The sequence below is a fragment of the Sitodiplosis mosellana genome, unplaced genomic scaffold, assembly GCF_009176505.1.
Source record: "Sitodiplosis mosellana isolate CC-2019 unplaced genomic scaffold, AAFC_SMos_1.0 Smas_scaffold_6191, whole genome shotgun sequence".
In the NCBI taxonomy this organism is placed as follows: Eukaryota; Metazoa; Arthropoda; class Insecta; order Diptera; family Cecidomyiidae; genus Sitodiplosis; species Sitodiplosis mosellana.
In genome coordinates, this window is record NW_022601432.1 from 1,069,333 (window position 1) to 1,088,127 (window position 18,795).

At 33.6% G+C, this 18,795-nt stretch overlaps 4 protein-coding genes across 24 annotated transcripts; 1 reads left to right on the top strand and 3 right to left on the bottom strand.

Moving 5' to 3' along the window:
- The first annotated feature begins 391 nt into the window (after positions 1 to 391).
- On the top strand, positions 392 to 7,742 carry LOC129576610 (ovalbumin-related protein X-like). 18 transcript variants are annotated; one of them, XM_055461929.1, is made up of 7 exons: positions 394 to 600; positions 892 to 1,104; positions 1,194 to 2,013; positions 2,438 to 2,544; positions 2,665 to 3,462; positions 3,566 to 3,710; positions 6,984 to 7,742. In XM_055461929.1, exons 3-7 carry the CDS (start codon positions 1,920 to 1,922, stop codon positions 7,112 to 7,114), a joined length of 1,275 nt encoding a protein of 424 aa, XP_055317904.1. In that variant the 5' UTR covers positions 394 to 600; positions 892 to 1,104; positions 1,194 to 1,919; the 3' UTR covers positions 7,115 to 7,742. The 18 variants fall into 18 exon arrangements, 12 of the variants coding, with proteins under 12 accessions (XP_055317904.1, XP_055317908.1, XP_055317906.1 ...); XR_008688898.1 differs by lacking the exon at positions 394 to 600 and adding an exon at positions 3,911 to 4,156 and having other exon boundaries at positions 7,399 to 7,573; XR_008688901.1 differs by lacking the exon at positions 394 to 600 and adding an exon at positions 5,473 to 5,759 and having other exon boundaries at positions 7,399 to 7,573.
- Positions 7,743 to 8,459: 717 nt separating this feature from the next.
- LOC129576611 (kininogen-1-like) lies at positions 8,460 to 9,693 on the bottom strand. Its single transcript, XM_055461935.1, has 5 exons — positions 9,542 to 9,693; positions 9,412 to 9,469; positions 9,220 to 9,246; positions 8,825 to 8,947; positions 8,460 to 8,683 (listed from the first exon to the last, which is right to left on the bottom strand). The coding sequence occupies exons 1-5, from the start codon at positions 9,554 to 9,556 to the stop codon at positions 8,667 to 8,669; spliced, it is 240 nt and encodes a 79-aa protein (XP_055317910.1). The 5' UTR covers positions 9,557 to 9,693; the 3' UTR covers positions 8,460 to 8,666.
- Positions 9,694 to 12,804: 3,111 nt separating this feature from the next.
- Positions 12,805 to 16,790, bottom strand: LOC129576612 (uncharacterized). 2 transcript variants are annotated; one of them, XM_055461936.1, is made up of 9 exons: positions 16,641 to 16,788; positions 16,489 to 16,561; positions 16,255 to 16,314; positions 15,312 to 15,350; positions 14,291 to 14,326; positions 14,174 to 14,197; positions 14,064 to 14,084; positions 13,253 to 13,967; positions 12,805 to 13,169 (listed from the first exon to the last, which is right to left on the bottom strand). In XM_055461936.1, the coding sequence occupies exons 1-8, from the start codon at positions 16,656 to 16,658 to the stop codon at positions 13,900 to 13,902; spliced, it is 339 nt and encodes a 112-aa protein (XP_055317911.1). In that variant the 5' UTR covers positions 16,659 to 16,788; the 3' UTR covers positions 12,805 to 13,169; positions 13,253 to 13,899. The 2 variants fall into 2 exon arrangements, with proteins under 2 accessions (XP_055317911.1, XP_055317912.1); XM_055461937.1 differs by lacking the exon at positions 15,312 to 15,350 and having other exon boundaries at positions 16,641 to 16,790.
- A 979-nt stretch (positions 16,791 to 17,769) lies between these two features.
- On the bottom strand, positions 17,770 to 18,560 carry LOC129576613 (uncharacterized). 3 transcript variants are annotated; one of them, XM_055461939.1, is made up of 4 exons: positions 18,422 to 18,560; positions 18,183 to 18,270; positions 18,004 to 18,134; positions 17,770 to 17,916 (listed from the first exon to the last, which is right to left on the bottom strand). In XM_055461939.1, the coding sequence occupies exons 1-4, from the start codon at positions 18,434 to 18,436 to the stop codon at positions 17,884 to 17,886; spliced, it is 267 nt and encodes an 88-aa protein (XP_055317914.1). In that variant the 5' UTR covers positions 18,437 to 18,560; the 3' UTR covers positions 17,770 to 17,883. The 3 variants fall into 3 exon arrangements, with proteins under 3 accessions (XP_055317914.1, XP_055317915.1, XP_055317913.1); XM_055461940.1 differs by having other exon boundaries at positions 18,004 to 18,031; positions 18,101 to 18,270; XM_055461938.1 differs by having other exon boundaries at positions 18,004 to 18,270; positions 18,422 to 18,559.
- Positions 18,561 to 18,795: the final 235 nt, after the last annotated feature.

An 18,795-nucleotide genomic window follows, 5' to 3' on the forward strand; every position in this document is an offset into this window, starting at 1 on the left:
CAAAGCATTTATGAAAATTAATAAAGAAGACTCCGAAAATGAAGCTGTCACAGTAAAAATCAGCAAGCCTTAGTATCGAGTGAACCATCCAGTGTTTCACTTGAGGTAATATTAAAATTATCAGCATTTCCGAAGATCGCGTCGATAAATTTGATAATAAAATGAATTTGGTGCAGAAATTTGGTGTTGGAAAGTTTTGACGGATATAAACAATGGCTTCGGCAAATCATTTGATCGTTATGGCCATACAATACAACCAATTGAGATTACCGACGGTCTGAAATTCAATTGACTGTCTCAAGTTGAGTTATCAGCACTTAATTCTAGAAAAGATAAACATCTTTGATTTTAAATATGAACGTCGAAAATGTGTTTGGAAATAAATATTGATGCATTCTTATTTCGTTCGATTTGTGTCAAGCTGAAGGGTAAATATTGCCAAATAACCGAAATTAAAACTTTATACTTGCAAACATATTCGCTCTTTCAATTGGTAGAGAGAACCTTATCATTGAATATTGTTCATAACATTGCATGTGAAAACGTTCCAAAGAAACTGAGTGAAAAAAAAAAAACCAGTGAAGATTTCCGGCAGTACAAGTAAGCATGAAATTATATTATTGAATTATGTGTAACGGTTTTTAGTGAGTTCGATATACTGGTGATTTTTTGACGCACAACGGAAATGATTACAAACGAGGTCTTTTTCAAACACATATATTTTATCTGCAATACAAAAGAGTGTAGATTTTTTAATTAACTAATATATCCTAATGCACATCTATTCGATACCAGAAAGTTTTTTTAAATTTTTTTTTTCATTGAAAAATCCGGTACAATGGATTCCAATTTGGGATTGTGTTCTAAATTGCGACTAAAATTTGTTATTAGCCCGAGTTGAAATAGATTTCATGAATCATAAATCAAATAGAGCTACACATACAGTTTATTGCGACACATATGATGTGTCACGGCCTGCAAATTTCACTGAACCGGCACCAAGACAAAACAATCGAACTAAAAGACGAAAATTGGAATTGGATGAAGCAAGAAGACGTGCCACCAAAAATTATCATCGCACCAAGTGGACTACAACCAAAACCGGTAATTAATTTCGGAAAAAATAACACTATTCAATTATTCAAATATATATTCATTTTATTTTTCTTAATTTCCACTCCATATAACACAAGACAACATTGGCTGCCTGTTATCTTGGTAAATTTGATAGTTTCACCGAAGACTACCAGAATGATAGTGATAGTGGTGCATCATTATCATCTTCGGAGAGCGATCACAGTGACAACTACAGCGACTACAATGACGAATGCGAGTGAAAAGAGATGATGTTGGATGATGACAGCAACGAATATCAATTAAGATTAGTTTTAAGAGAAAAATACAAATGATAATACCATTATAGAACTTGGTTCTACGTCGTGTCAGTGCCTGCTGAAAAGTCGAAAGAGACTATTCTTGCAGCATAGGGCGCACACTATTCGGCGAATCCGTTCGAAAGAACTGGAGTGCTTTGAATCATAAATCAAAAGCAGTTTTGATAGTAACACGTTTAGTTCAATAGATGGAGCAGAATGAACTGAATAGTGGAGACGACATAAACGAACGTCAGATGTTTTAGTGTAAATCTAGTTGAATTTGTTGACTTTGACATTTTGTATTGACACAGTGTTTTGGTGTTGACGTTGGTATTTGTAATCGCCTGAGTGTTTCTCGTTGAGAAATTGTCGTTGTTGTTGCTATTTGTCAAGTTGAAGTTATATGGAAAAAGCCGCCGATGACCTCATCATCGGTTGATTGTATACATAAAACGTAATCGAAGAAACGCCGAACAAACTAAGTAACAGTCACAACACAACACAACATAAGATCAAGCGTTCAGTTTTTCAGTTTCAATTCAGATGAAAGGTGCATTCGTATCACAGCTGAATATTTTTATCGAATATCTCAATCGTTCGTTTGTATTTTACCAAAACCAATTGAATTTCATTACGGGTTTGTAAATTTAGTCATGTTTCTCATTTTTTTTCCATTTCATTTTTATCAAAACAATGATTCACTCATGGTTTTTTCGAGTGTGCTCTATTTAATCACACGTAAACACTTTCGGGGCCCGAGAACACGGGAATATGAACAAAAGAAATAGAAAAATTAGTAATAGAATGATTCGTTGAATCAGTAAGTCGCACATTCCAAACTCAAAAAAATCGCGCTGTGAGAATCATAAACAATATTTTTTTTTTAACGAGAGAGTGGAGTAATAGGCGCTGAAATTACTTTATAAAGAGTATTTGCTCCATTTTATTTTCTATCAGTCAGATAAGTTAACTGTGCATTGCTAGACGTGTTTTCAACTCACTTTTACCGTGTCTTGTCTGTTTTTTTTTCTCCTCGTTTCATTTGGCCAATTTTTTTTTAGTGTTCTTGTTCACAGTCCTATTTGCATTCTATTCAATCATGGCATCACAAGTACAAGTGACCGATTTGACTAAGGGAATTTCCAGTTTTGCATTAGATTTTTATCAGGTAATTATCGATATATTTTATTGGTACATGGTATGTGCGCAGTTTTTTTTAAATTGTTTTCAAAGAAAAATTGAACAATCCATTGAATATGTATATGAATCATATTTTTATATGCGATAGGAATGTGCTCAATCGAAACCGGGTGATGTAATCATTTCACCATTATCGGTTGCAAGTGCTCTTGCGCTTTTATCCCAAGGTAGCGGTGGAAATACGTTTGAACAATTGAGACAGGGATTACATTTGACCGGCGACAAAGCCACGGCAGCCAATCAATTTGCCGAATACTATGGGCTACTGGAAAAAAGCGTTGGCAAATCAACATTATCGATTGCCAATCAGATTTACGTGCAAAAAGGCTATGAAATTAACAAAAATTTCAAAGAAGTTGCGGTGAAGAAATTTCAGTCGGGCATCGATGAAATGAATTTCGCTGAAAACGTTGCGAGTGCAAAAGCCATCAATAGTTTCGTCGAAGACAAAACCAAAGAGAAGATTAAGGATTTAATCAAACCCGATATGCTCGATGCCCTAACTCGTGTCGTTTTGGTCAATGCCATTTATTTCAAAGGCAATTGGGAATATCAATTCAACAAGGAAAGCACCACCCAAGGTGATTTCTATATCAGCGAAACCGATACCGTTCCAGTTGACTTTATGTACATCAAAAAGAAATTTAACTATGCGGTTTTGGAGGAGTTGGACGCAACTGCACTTGAAATGAAATACGCCAATTCCAACTTTTCATTCGTCATCGTTTTGCCGAACAGTCGCACCGGTTTGCCAGCACTTGAAGCCAAATTGAAGAATTACGATTTGGCCAAAATCACCGACCAAATGCATAAGCATGAAGTTGAGGTTACGATTCCAAAATTCAAGGTTGAGTTTGAAATCAGCTTGAATGACGTTTTGAAGAAGGTATGACATATTGCTGGGTTTTTTCTCGCTTATTTGGCTTTTGTTCAATACAATGTACATAAAAATGATTCATTTTAAATGACTTATTGATTTATTTCATCAGATGGGAATGTCTGACATGTTTTCCAAATCTAATGCTGATCTAAGCGGACTTTTGGAATCACCGGAACCATTATATGTATCGAATGTGGTGCACAAAGCCTTCATCGAAGTCAACGAAGAAGGTTCCGAAGCGGCTGCTGCCACAGGTAAACAAAATTTCGTATCGTGTGTTGATGTATGATTCATTGTTTTGTACAACCCTCATTACGCATTATTGCTTTCCAATTTTCTCATTGAAGCAAATTTTACTCAGTTTATTTTTTGTTTGTTTTGTCTCTCCTTTTTTTACCACACAAAAATTTCGAAAAAAAAAATCGTCATTTCATGTGGTTTTGGACATTTATAGCTGTGCTTGGTCGCAAAAAACGAAGCCTTCATGAACCCATCTTTTTCGAAGCCGACCACCAATTTTTCTATTTTATCACATTAGAAAGCACAAAATCTCTGCCCGTTTTCTGTGGAACAGTTCATAAGCCCATCGCCGAGGGCTGTGAAATGGAGCACGATGAACTGTGAAAATACGGCATTTGAAATGAAATGAAAAAAAAAATGTTGAATATTTACCACCGAAATTACCTCAGCTCGATAAATTGTAAGAACTGTTTTTTTTTCTCTCTCGAAGCAAATTCACAATCGAAATTGTTTTTTTTTTTCATTGGTTTTTGGTTTGGACTCAGAGGTTTCTCTTAATCATACTTTAAGATTAGATTATTTAGGCTACATATATATTAACTAATCGGTCACATTGCAATGTTTTACGTCAAAGACCAAATATTTTACTCGAGAGTCATAATTGAATTGATGGGTTTTCACAACAAAATTTTATTAACAAATGTTGTACATATACACATATCAAATAACACCTGGTTGTCAAATCGGATTTTTCTTCTTTGAAAAAATGTCAAAAATATATATATATATCAATGCAATTGATTGTATGTTATTTTGAAGGTACCCTGTGGCTCAAATGTTCGAGACCAAGAAGAAAAACATTTAAAGCTGATCATGCGTTCCTTTTCCACATATTGAATATTGAACGTGCATGTCCGATTTTCACCGGATCCCATACAAAACTCAATTGTCATTGAATATTAGAAAATGACCCATCACTTTTGTTGTAGAGGAACAAACTCTTTTTAATTAATTCTCATTCGATAAATCTCTTTCAACCGAACAATTTAAAAATAGAGTTAAAAATTGTACACGAAACCAATTGTTGGGAGTAGTCGATTGATAACGATCGTATTGATAACGTATTTGTATGTATTACTGTAATTGAAACAGTTGTTTCAATAAAATGATTTTGATCACATCATTTGAATGTTCATACATGTTTGCTTTGGCTGTTGACACAACAGTTAATACCTAATTAACCCCATAAAAGTGATGTGGCTAACAAATAACCTGACTTTTATTCGAAAAGTTGATTTGAAAAACACTTTTTAAGCGAGTATGTAACAAGCGGATGTGTGGGTCTCCATGGCTTCGTGCGGACCAACCATTACTTGTTTCACATTTTGGACACCAAAAATTTGTGCAATATTTCTAGTGGATCTTATTCCGCAACGAATATATCTAAAATGGTCTGGCATCCTCGAAAAAGATCTGAATCAATTCCAGGGAAAAAATGTGGATATAAAAGACCAAGACATAATAGATGTTGAATTGATGTCTCGAATGTTATCACTCTATTGTCCCGATTTTCTTTATTTTTCACATTTCAACCATTTATTCCTCAAGAACACTAACAAAATCATTCGCTTGAGTAAAACACATTTTTCATTGAAAGTCAAAAGTATTTGACGGAAATCGTCAGATGAAAGTATTGAGTTGAAAGTCAAATGAAATTATTCAGAACAAGACCTAAAATACTACGAACAATAATATGCGAATTATTTCATTTTAAAGCAGCCATTATGATGATGAAGTGCTCAATGTTGATTCAACGCCAAAGGATCATCTTCCGCGCCGATCATCCATACATTTACTTCATTTCAGACACCACAAATACCTGCCCCATTTTCACTGGATCCTATACAAAACTTAATTGATATGTGTGAAGAAAATGTATATTTAGTGATACAGTGAACGTTCAGACATCTGAGGTCCCACAAATCTCAATCGTGCAAAAACCAACTACTTACGATTTTCGAACGTTCACTGTAGATGAATTTGATTTTTTCTTACAACACATGGTATGTGTAAGCACGCTTCCTATAGCTATATGATATCTGTTACACCAAGCAGTGGTTTCTTGTTTTTCTTATTTGTTATTTGCACAGAGCTGTGTTAAACATTAAAAAATGCAAAACATGCCCTTCCAAAAAAAAAAAAAAAAATTCAACGAGAAATTATTCGAGAATATTTTATTTTCAAGGAATTGTGGCGAGAATACGATCACTTCCTGTCCGAAGAACAATCTTTCGTGCAAATCATCCATTTGTATATAGCGTATTAAACACTGAAAATGCCTGTCCAATTTTTATCGGTTCCCACAAAAAAAAAATTGATTAACCCAAATGTGTAATCACTGATCATTTAAAACCGCTGATAATTTATTTAAAAAATGAAATCCTTTTTTGTGAAATAAAAACAAATCGGATCTTTTAAACAGTTCGAACAAATGTCCATAATTAAACCATTTAAGCATTTAAGAAGAAAGAAAAACGCTGGTCAATGAAAACAATTCAATCTTATTTTCGAAAGATATTTTAATAATCATTGTCAATAAAATGTTTCAAATCGGTATTTCTGTTGGTTAAACTCAATATTCATTTTATTCAGTAGAATTAACCGGTTATAGAGCCACTTTTTTTTAAGTTTATACTGTGAATTGTGTTTGTCAAGTTAGATCAAATTAATGATGGGTATTCGTTTTGCTTTTAAAGGTATGACAATTATGTTCATGTCACTAACGTATCCGGATGTATTTTATGTTGACCACCCATTTGTGTATTTCATTCGAGAAACCACGAAGAGCACCATCATTTTCAGCGGTCGCACCGAAAAATTCAATCAAAATTAATTGTTATCGATAAGTCGAAAAAAGAAGTTTGTTTAAAATTTTAAAAAAAAAATCAATGAACGGAGTTAATGAAACGACCGCAAGAACAATATTTTTAGGGAAGGAATCTAATACTTTTTAATTGTTTTTTTTTTATGATAGGGGAAAGATCGCACAATTATTTTTTAGCTTATACTAGCAAAAGCTTATGTTTCACTGGTTTGGGAATCATTTGGGCAGCTTCGGTTGCAGCAAACACAAATTCTTATTTTGCAAACAAAAAATCTAAATAAAATAATACTTTTATAATCGATTCATGCTTCTCTTCATACGATTTAAATGTTTCTAATTTTTTACTTGGTTTTCATGTTTTTTCGAAGAAAATGATTAATAACAAACTCGTTTACTTTTTAAGGTATGGTTGCGAAAACATTTGCAATGCCAATGAACGAGTACTTTTATGCTAATCATGCATTTGTCTATCACATTTTGGACACAACAACTAAAACCACTATTTTTAGCGGTCGTCTCACTAAACGTAATTGAACTATTGCCAATGAAAATCGATAACAAAATGTTTTATATGAATTTTGGAAAGTGTTTGTGTTCTTTTTTTGGTGAAATTGATAGTAAAACATTGAAAATCAGCTAAACTGGGCTACCTACCTACTCTAACAAATAATCCCGTCTTAATTTACTTATGATAAACGCACATTTTATGCACAATAACATTTGCTGTGAGATGATGAACAGAAATTTGTTTTGCCATTTTTTCAAAAAAAAATTTATAACTTGTAAAAAATCGGTTTTTAAATATATTTTTTCCAAAGGTGCGATTATGATGATGCGTTCCATGCCAATACACGAAGAATTCAAGGCGAATCACGCCTTTTTATACTATATTAAGGATAATCTGTCAAACACTGTAATCTTCAGTGGTCGCAGCAAAAACTTGAAGAAAGAATAAATCTGTTGATAAATCATTTATTGATTGAATACATAGAACTCACAGTATTTTTGTTGTAACTTTTAAATGAAAAACAGTCGTAATGACGACTAAAATCACATGGTTATGGGTAATAAACTAATAAATAAAATTATTGTTGTTAAGCACACTTGTGTGTAAAGTTCCAGTAAATCAAAGAGAAATAAATATATTTTGTCCAATTTTAAATTCAAATGACTTTTTTTTTCATTGACAAAACACCTTTCAATTTAGCTATTTTTCCATCGCATCGAAATCCAAGGTATGTTTATGATTATCGTATCGTAGTTTTGGAATACGTATACAAAATAATAATTGATAGGGACTTCAATGCAGTTTTAGTTGACTATAGTCAATCAACTCTCTTGGCAACGTCAATATGACCCGGGAAGAAACATTTATTTCGTCAATTTTCAGCGTTAAATGATTGAGCATGGATTTGTACAATTACAATAGGCCTATATATGGAAGCCGCTTCAGCTTTTGATCCATGAGCCACAACATGCTTCAAACATGCAAATTCGAACATCTTCCACTTCTCTAGTTCAAACATTTCTTCTGATTTATTAGTTTATTGCATTTCATTCGAACTAAATAGGATAAAGCACTTATCGTTTTTATCAAGTGATAAAATGAATCTATTAAAATTGATCTAAAATTGTATATAACAAAATTAAGCAGCTACCACCATCTCATTCAAGTATATTCCTTGTAATGCTTTAATTTTTTTTTATTTCGTATTGCCTATTGAGAGGCGTTTATTAGTATCAGTAGTTTAAGCGACAAGAAGATGATGCTTCAACTTCATAAATGATTTGTTGATTCAAATAGATCTGCTTCATTTTCTTTCCTCTCGAAGTATCTATATAAACAAAGTTAAAAGTTGAAAGAAAATCTGCTTGAGCATTCTGTTATTATCATTTTGACTACTTTTATTTACTTATTTCACAATTTTAACATGGAACATACATATAACAATTGATTTAAATTAGAACAGTTTGTGTGGATCCAAAATCGGAAAGAATGTTGTTAAGAGAACCGATTGATATGCACGAGTACAATATCAACGATTCAATTAAATGCACTTTTTTGTTACGATCGATAGTTGATTGTTTAGCCGTGGAAGTGACCTGTATCATCAAATGGGACTTTTGAATTAGAATTCAGAATTTTACACAAAAATGTTATCAATAGACATTTAGGAGTGAATGAAACAATTGAATTGCGAACAACTATTGTACTCGACGTGACGGTTTTGACAGTAGACTTACCGTGGTGCCCGTGCCCGTGCCCGTGCCCGTGTCCATGGCCAAAACTATGTCCATGACCATGACCGTGCCCGAATCCACCATGTCCACCATGATGACCACCGTGATGACCGAATCCTCCGTGTCCTATGAAGAAACGCAAAACATTCAAATTACCATGCGGAAACGACTTTTGAATATCACCTTCTGATAGCACAGAGAAGCGAATGCAACACGTGTCAAATCATTGCCATTCATTATATTTGACTAGGCTTATTAATTAAAAAAAAGAATGCGCCGCATTTATGTTCCAATGTTAAAAATGTCAGTTAATTAATCGCATACTTTCCGGTGATCATAAAAGGCAATGATCTTTCAACGATTTTTTTTTTGAATCACATTTCATAGCTTTTACTTACCATGATTAAAACCGCCTCCGTATCCACCTGAAATATTAAAGTTGATTAGTTTTTCGTATCACTTTCTCACGCCAACTGGGATTTGTAGACTTCCGCACAAATGTGCCGTGTGAATTGCAAAAAATTCAGCATGTGTTGGATTGATTCAATAAAACATTGCATTCGAAATGAAAAATTTTTTTTTTTATTTACCATAATGGCCGGGTAGGGCGAATGCTGCCATAACCAAAGCAAAAGTTACGAAGATTGCCTGAAAATAAAAACACATTTTTTTTAACGTTCTGCCTATATTTTATCGCAATGTCTTCACTCTCAAACTTACAAAAATGGCTTTCATTTTGTCTAGCGTATTGTTTTAACAATTGGAATAAAACCGTTTACGATCGCTCTGCAAGTTCAACTGATGTGCTGTGCCATCAAAGTGATTGCTTTTATATATTATCAACGAAACAATCCCATCCTCATTCTGTTCTGCATGACGTGCGCTCCTCCTAGCAAAATGAGTCGCCTGACAACGATGTACAGAACAATGAAATGAGCTCAGAAATCCCATTGTAAATTGGAAATTACGCTAGGAAATCGCATTAAATTATTGTAATGAGCACGCAATTAAATACAAATCAATTAGTATAAATTGAATCATTCGCAGTATGTTTGACAGTGCTACCTGTGTACTCAAGCATTTAATAGTGCGGAAATAGTAGCCGAAGACTGCAACTACTTCTCAGAATCGACCATATGTGTGTACACGATGACTATGATGACAGTGAAAAAAAAAAACCGAAAAAAACTTGATTATCCAGCCATTCGAAGAAACATTATCACCTTACTGACACACGATGCGCGAATGAACCTGCTGCACATTACATATATGGCTGAATGAAATATCAGGTTTTGGTAAAGTCCCGCAGTCGTTTAACAGGCATGTGTGTGCATAATTTTGTATCTAATTGATTGTGCCTACCATTCAGTTATTTATATATATATATATCAGTTGGCTTGTAACTGAAGTCTTGATCAGATGTAATTTTCATTGATTTATCATTTTATAGTTGTTCGTGTAACTCATTGCTTTTTTCATGTGATTATTATTATTATTGTTTTAGTAATTTTTTTTCGTTTGCAAATCTCTAGCAGAAAAATACAATAATCAGGCCAATGCGTTACATAGAACTATTGAAGCTATTGATATGTAAAAAAAGGCTATTTGCAAAATCAATCCTTTTGGTCGACTTTAAGACATTTTAATGGAAGCAAAATATGTAAATAATGAGTAAAAACAATAATAAATAAAAAGAATTACATTCGTAATCCCTAACTTTTCCGTACTGTTGTCCGACCAAAAACCAAACTCGTGCAAATGCGATCAACATGAAACTTTCCGAATCTTGTTTTTCTCCAAAAATTGAAATCACAATAAGTTTAAAGCCATTCGGAATCGATTTACGCCTATCTACCCCATACAGAATGGTCATTTTTTGCAGTTTTTTGTTGAGCAAGTACCATAGGGCCAAATCAAAAATAATTCATCTTCAAACTTGAGTTAATTTTTTTGGCTACAAATCTGAATTCCAGATTTCGATTATCTCGATTATTTATGAGCTACCGTGTTAACAAACACCAACACCAACGACGACGACGACGGCATACGAACGAAAACGCATCCCAAAAACATGTTTCATGTGGTTTATTCCAACGATTCGAACTCATTTCGAAAGAATCTGAGTTCAATTGATAAATATGTGGTGCAGGAATAGCTGAAGAAAAGGTAAAATAATTCTCTTACTTCGGATTTTCTAACGAAACTAATTGACTTATCCGAGGCATCACTGCGTTAAGTGTTTATGTTATGTGCTTTCGTTGAGTGTTTGGTTACAATTGTTACTTATTAACGACTGTGAATGCGATCGACTGCTATCCAGTCGATCGCGCTCACTGAATCAGCATTTATTAGTACATAAGCACATTTCTAACGAAACCAAAAAATAAGTCATTCATAATTTTGATTTCCATTTTATTGTTTATCTGTTGCGATCTTTAAATTATACATTAAATATTGTGATAATAGAATATTTGATTTGAAATTTGGAATGCAATGCAGTTGATTTTTTTTTTTTGGTTTCAAATGAACATTGTTCATTTTCCTATTGAATAACTTTTTATCCGTAATTTTAGCCTCTGTGACCATGTTGTCCGTGATTACCATAGTTTCCCTGACCATGATGTCCATAGTTTCCCTGACCATGATGACTACCTGTGGAATCAAAGAACGAATAGTTAATTTTTAACAGAAAAATAAATCCATGTGATAGTTTGAATATCAGAATTTTACCATGATGTCCATGATGTCCACCATTACCACTATGTCCACCATATCCGCCATGTCCCCCATTCCATTGTGGACTTGCAGCGGCAAACAATAGTTGGCCAGTCAATAACACCAACAAAATCTATACAAATTGATATAAATTACATTTTCCAATTTAAACAGAAATAAACCACGATTTGTTTTTACAATTTAGAAAACACAAAAATTATGATTTGAAAATAGAAGAAAAAAAAAACACAAAAATTCGAAATGAAAATAAAAAATTCTTCCAACAATTTACCATGAATGGTTTGAACATCTTTGCAAACATTTTTGAGCTTGTTTACCGTTGGAATGGTATTCAAATTGTAAACTGATTTCGAACTTGTAATGTGCAGCATATTTATAGTAAAAAAAATTACCGATGCACCAAATGTAAACAAAAGAGGAAGCAATACCAAAATACTAGTTTATACACCAGTGCCGAGTTAGCCATATGGCAAATGAGGCAGTTGCCTCGGGCATCACGTTCTCGGGGGCACCACAAGCGTGGATTTTTTTTTTTAATAATCTGAAAAAGAATACACGCAGCCAAAAATGGGCCCAAAAATGTTTTTGGTGCCCCAAAAATGGTATTTCTAAAAAAAAAAAATTTGCTCGCTGCCGCTCGCATTCGATATGTACGTTCATTTTATCAATAATTATTTGTATATATAACGGGAAAAATTTGCAAGGGGCACCAAAATCATTTTTGCCTCGGGCACCAAATTTGGTTAACTCGGCACTGTTATACACTCAAATACGATGGGCCATTTTATGACGCGCATTATGTATTTCGCATGTTGAAACGATGATTAGTCTAAATGAAGATTACATTTTATTTTTATATTACTTTTTCCGTCCGATAGTAAAAACAATTAGAATTGCTTATAAGAACACATGAGTCTTTGGGTACATTTGTGGAAAAGGTCACAGACCTACGCATGGCTTCTGAATTAAGAAAGAAAAAACCGCCCTTCCAATCCATCCATCCATCCAAGAACATATGAAATTCTGAAAATAGCGATAAAAATGTTAATGGAATGAACAAAGGCCATTTATTTTTTTGTTGATGGTTCCATACAAATTGATTACATTTTCGTTTATTGATACGAATAATTAGCACTTGATTCTCAGAAAACCCTATCTCAAAACATAAATTTACTTCTGCAATGATTCCCACGCAAAGGAAATGCTTCGAAACCAAAGAAAAAAAAAACTCAAAAAACCATTCCAAATTCATATATGAAACAAAAGCCACATTTATTTCCCTTAAAACCGTACAATCGAACTGTGTAGTTCTGTTAAGTACTAAACAATTGTCTGAATTATGGTTTTAAATTATTTTCTGTGGATCCACAAATTCGAGATAAGTTCCTTTTCCAAGAATTGGTTCGGGTTTTTGGGGCTTTTGGGAATCGTTCTCATCGTCAATCACATTTGGGTAGATGGCATCGACTATCGCTTGTAGTTGTACCGGTGGCGAATTTGGCGTTGGATCCTGCGGTTGCCGATGATTCGGTTCACCAACCCAATCGATGCGTCTCACATCTCCATTGACTTGCAGCGATAATAATGACAACACCAACAAACACCAAACAAACTGCGAGGAAAAACATTAACCGAATTAAACTTCATTATCTAACACGTGATAAGTAAATTGATTTTTATTTTTCTTTAGCTCACCAAATATTTACAAGCGCTCATTTCGGATGGAAACGTCGGACTGATTGAATAACGTTAACTAACCGCAAATCTCTTGGTTTTGCACTATTCAAGCGATCGCATGGAGCAACACGACTACCGACTTAATAACCCAGTATGGTTTGATTGATTTTGACAGCTTCCAATGAATTACAATTAGTTTCATGAACAGCCTTTCAATTCACTCAATATGTTAATGTGTGGCTGAGAATAGAAGTGAGCTCAGCCGAAACGGTTTGAATGTGAATCATTTGTGAGATGAGCAAAAAAGCTAAAGATGCTCCAAAATAATGAAGAAGAAACGTGTCATCCATCTTTTACGAAAAAATACACACTCAAATAGACAGTTTTGGCTAAAATCACTTTTACTCTCAACCACACATACATATAAACTGAAAATAAAACTCTTCTCCATGCATTCAATGAAAAACGCTTATTTTATTGACTTTCTCGTCTGACTGACCATTCATTATTTTACTGATTTATTTTTCGCTCCCACTTGAAATCGTAAAACATATGAACACAAACATCAGTAAAATTGTATTTGAAATTGCTTTCGTCGAATGGAAAGAGTATTATTATGTGTTATTGCATAAGACGATTACTTGAGGCCACTAGAGGCATTTCATTTAGTGGTGGTGACCACCATATCCATGGTTGTACCCGTTATTATAACCGTGATGATTGTTGTAGCCACCTGTTGCAATGACGGAGATATTGTTTTTTTCAATTAGATTTCCAAGATAAATAATTGATCCGTAAATAATAATGGGTTTTGACGTTCAAAATTTACCATGATGATAGTCGTTGTATCCTATAGAAATGAATAAAAGGGCGACATTTATTTATTCATTATCGACACAATGATCTTTGTTTATCAAAAGTGATCATTTCAATATTTACCTCCATGGTGATTTCCTCCGTGTCCTATAAATGATTTAAAATAAATGTTTTTATTGAAATTTAATAATTAAATAAAATTCGAAGAAGATTCAATTAATGATATTATTATGTATTTACCATAATTATATCCCGATCCATAGTGTCCGCCGTTTCCTGAAGAAAAATTGGTATATTTATTTCAACATGATCTAATATTGATTACAATTTTTCGTGGTATGAGCTATTAATTAAAAACCCTTGTACAAAATACTGGCCACTTGCCTAAGAAGTCGCTTTTGGGATATTTTATTCGGATTTTTATACGTACTTCCAAGAGAAACCAATCAATTTACTCTACGCTAATAGAATGCCAATTTTAAGTAGTTCAATTCATTTTACACTGTTTAGACGCCCGCCAAGTTACAAATGCACTGAAGATTCGGCCTGACTTTGGTATCAAATAACTTAAGTTCAATAATATGCGTAATACAAATATATATATATATATATATATTTAACTTAAGTTAAATTATTCCGAAGCTACACTCTTTGTCCAGTATATTTTTAACTTAGCATATAGATGGCGTTGCAAAATGATAATTCAAATTCACATCTACATTTTTGTTACATTTCTTAACCCGATTATCATGCCAACCTAATGTTACCATGTCATTTTGATGAAAAATCAGTACTCGCATCTTTAGACAAAAAATCAGTACATGCCGCTAAAAAAATTCAGTACCAAAACTTCAAAATTCCAAAAAATCAGTACGAAACAGTACGAAATCAGTACGAAGCTTAAAAAATCAGTACTCAGTGAAAATCAGTACCGAACAAAAATTTTTGCCAAAAATTAGTACAGTACTGATAAAATCAGTACACATGGTAACATTATGCCAACCGCCAATCCTATCGATTTCGAAGCGGATTCGATTCAAATTTATATAATTTCAGCTAATTTCTCTCGAAATGAATAGAAAAATAGTTCAAACTTTTCAACTTTCAATATTCTAATTCCAATTTTAAAAGACTACGTTTTAAAAAAATATATTACTATTTTGGAAATATTTAACATTGAATCGCGTGAAAAGTAAAAAGAAAGAATTTCTCCATTTGAAGCGTGAATTTGCTTTTTGCGGTAAAACTAATTCAAAATTACCATGATTATATCCCGAACCATAGTGTCCACCATTGTGCCCTGAAGAAAAATAAGTTTAATTATTTCAACATTGCCTAACATTGATCCAATTCATCGTGGTATGAGCTAATAAATTAAAACCCTTGTGCAAAACACTAGCCTAAGAAGTCGCTTTTGGTACATTTTGTTTTTTGGGATTTCAAACAACTTGGAATTAGTTCATTCAAGTTCGATAGTCAATCGTATCGACTATGGCTGTGAAGTGATTGAAACTCTAATCATGTACAATGTACATGCAAGCACAAAATATAGTAAAAATGTCCCAGATTAGTTGATAGTTTCAATCACTATAAGTGACTGCAAATAGTGTACAGAAAAATGATTGAGTGACTGGTATATCTTATAACCATAGTCAGGAAAAAATGCACAAAAAATTCGACATTTATGTCTGCTCAGTGTATCGATTGAAACTAACCGAAAAAATGATCAGAGGCGAAGCACTGCCGTATCTATTGCAAATACATTTACGTGGTGTTCGTATACTTGAATTGATCAGTTGAACAACGATCGTTCCATTCATAGAATAGCCAATTAAATCTGCAGTGCATATTATGCACGCTTCTTTAAAAAGCTAATGCAGTAATTTTCATCTAAATTTGAGATGTGCTTTGTTTGGTATGCATCCAAACTTTCGTAATTTATTCAACAATTTAAAACTCTAAAGACACAAAAAGAATGGAATATTTAATTTCAACAAACTTCTCTCGAAATGAAAAGAAAAATTGTTCAAACTGTTCATTTTCAATTTTTTGATTCCATTTGATAGTCTACGATTTGTTTTGATTTTTCCAATGTTAAATTTGCGAAAATATTCAACATTGAAATGCGTGAAAAGTGAAAACAAGGATTTTTCCCATTTTGAAAAGTGAATTTGCTCTTTGTGGTAAAAATAATTCGAGATTACCATGGTTGTATCCGGAGCCGTAGTTGCCTCCACCGCCATGATGTCCCTGGTTTCCGTATCCTTTTTTTTCGAATAAACAATTGCGTATCGTTATTTTCTATTGAAATGGCACTTTGCTTTCAAAGCTCAAATCAATTATTTTCACTGATCATAATTTCAACAAAAAGTTCCTGAATAATTTTATGTTTTTAACTTTTGATTTTCAACTTTTCATCTTTAAGAAACATATTTTACCATAGCCACCACCGTTGCCTGGCTTAGGAATGGCAAATGTGGACATAATCAAAGCACACAGAATGAAAATCGCCTGAAAAATATCAAATAATTACAAATATTCAACACTTGAAACACTCTTTCCAATCTTCCAGTCAGAACAATGCACTTACGAAAATAATTTTAACCATTTTTCTACGTTTATCTAACAACACTTGAAAAAAAATAAGCTTCAATCGAAATAGCACGTTGTACTGATCGTTTCGTTTGCAACACGATCGCTTTTATATTCTGAACAATGAGAGATGAGCTCACCCACAGAAATCACTGTAAATTTTACAATAGTAAACATTGTTAAATTATTTTAACGAACGTAATTAAATTCGAATCAATTAAATGTACAATTAAATTGAATTGAAATTGGCGAGTCAAGCGAATATTCAGGATCAGTGTGTATTGCAACGTAATGTGTAAGCATTAGAATTTGATATTGAGATAGAGAGAAAAGTAATTGGAATATCAGTCGTCGATTGCAGTGGGTGACATTATTAGAGACTTTATCCATGAGAAAAACCCAAAAAATTGTTTACATAAAACGGAAAACTGTCAACGCAAACGCGTTCGTTATGCAAAACAAACCGATCGAAAAGACAACCGATTCAAATTCCACTTACGAATTGAATTGCCATAAAACTCATTGCGTTACACATTAAATCAGATGATTTACTTCAATTATTAGCTATATCAAGTACAATTTGCAAGTGGTTCACGTTGTTATTGGTTTCGATGAGTTTCGAAATTTACACGAATATAAATGGAATATTGAAGAATACACTAAAGAGAATAGGTTTATTGTGAATATGGGTTGATCGTAATTAGAAATTTACTCCCAAAATTGATGCGTTATCATTTATTTTGCATCCCTGGTAGACATAGACATCAACGTTATCCGGTGCAGAAATAGAAATGATTAAATCATTTCATGGACATGCCGGAAATATTAAGTCATTCGGTTTGAATGCAATATTGCGTAGTGTTTTATATTATTTTTCGTTGTTGTTCCGGAACGAGGGCAGCACACAAGTAGATCTAGTCAATAAACCATCCGCGCATTACCATAAATATCAAGTGTTATGTGGATCACGGCGAATGCAATTAGTTTTTGCGCTGGTTTTCGTGCAAGGATCATCGCTGTAAAATGTCAAATGCTCGCTGCTTTGGTTCAACGGTAGTTTTCAATTGAAGATAATCATTTGGCAATTAGTTTTGTCGATTAACACTGAAATTCGAATTAAAACACAATTTTATGGTTTTTTTTTGTATTTTTATTGACTGAGCATTGATTTTTCATCAACTTGCAAAGTAGTTGACGGCTTTTCTTTATGTTGATAGGAGATCTATTTGCAGTTCAGCTTGTTAGTGGTGATGACCACGACCACCACCATGTCCCTAAGTGAAATTAAAAACAATTTTAAGCATTTTTTTCGACTGTATGACCGAAAAAAAACATTTTAATGGCGCATATGCAATACGTACATGATCATGGCCACCATAGCCTCCGCCACCGTGACTGTGACCACCGCCGCCACCAAAGCCTCCTTGATTATGACCACCGCCACCATAGCCTCCACTTCCGTGACTATGACCACCGCCGCCGCCAAAGCCTCCTTGATTGTGACCACCGCCACCGCCAAAGCCTCCTTGACCACCACCACCGTGATTATGACCACCGCCAAATCCTCCTTGATGACCATATTGAGCAGCGGCGTAGGCAATGAGTGCCACAGCAACGAACAATGTCATCTAGAAGAGAGAAAACATCACATTTTCATTCTATCCAAACCGAACAATTCGTAAGACGGAGTTCTGTTTTTTTCATTCCGAAAATAGCAAAATAGGGCTCAAAACACACGAAAAACCAATGTACAAACCAAATCGAAGACAAAATACTTACGAAAAATTTAGCCATTTTTGAATGTTTTACTAGTTTCTGTACGAATACAGGATTGATACTGGTTGTTTGATTAAAATTTACGCGGTCTTTTATACCAAAAAATACAACGCGTCTGGAGACCAAGGTCTGGAATAACGAGATTATTTTATTGCTCGTAAACACGTCAAATTTAGAATGATTATAAATTTTTCGACTGAAAAAAGTGACCTCATCTGCATGAATTCAGTTTGTATTCGTTCCGTTAGCAAGATCGTGATAATATTTTGACCAATCCTTGTTAACTCATATTTACCATCGTTGTTGACATGAGGTATAAACCGAAATAAAACCCACCAGACGATTTGATAGAATGAATTCAATATCGTCTTGGTGTT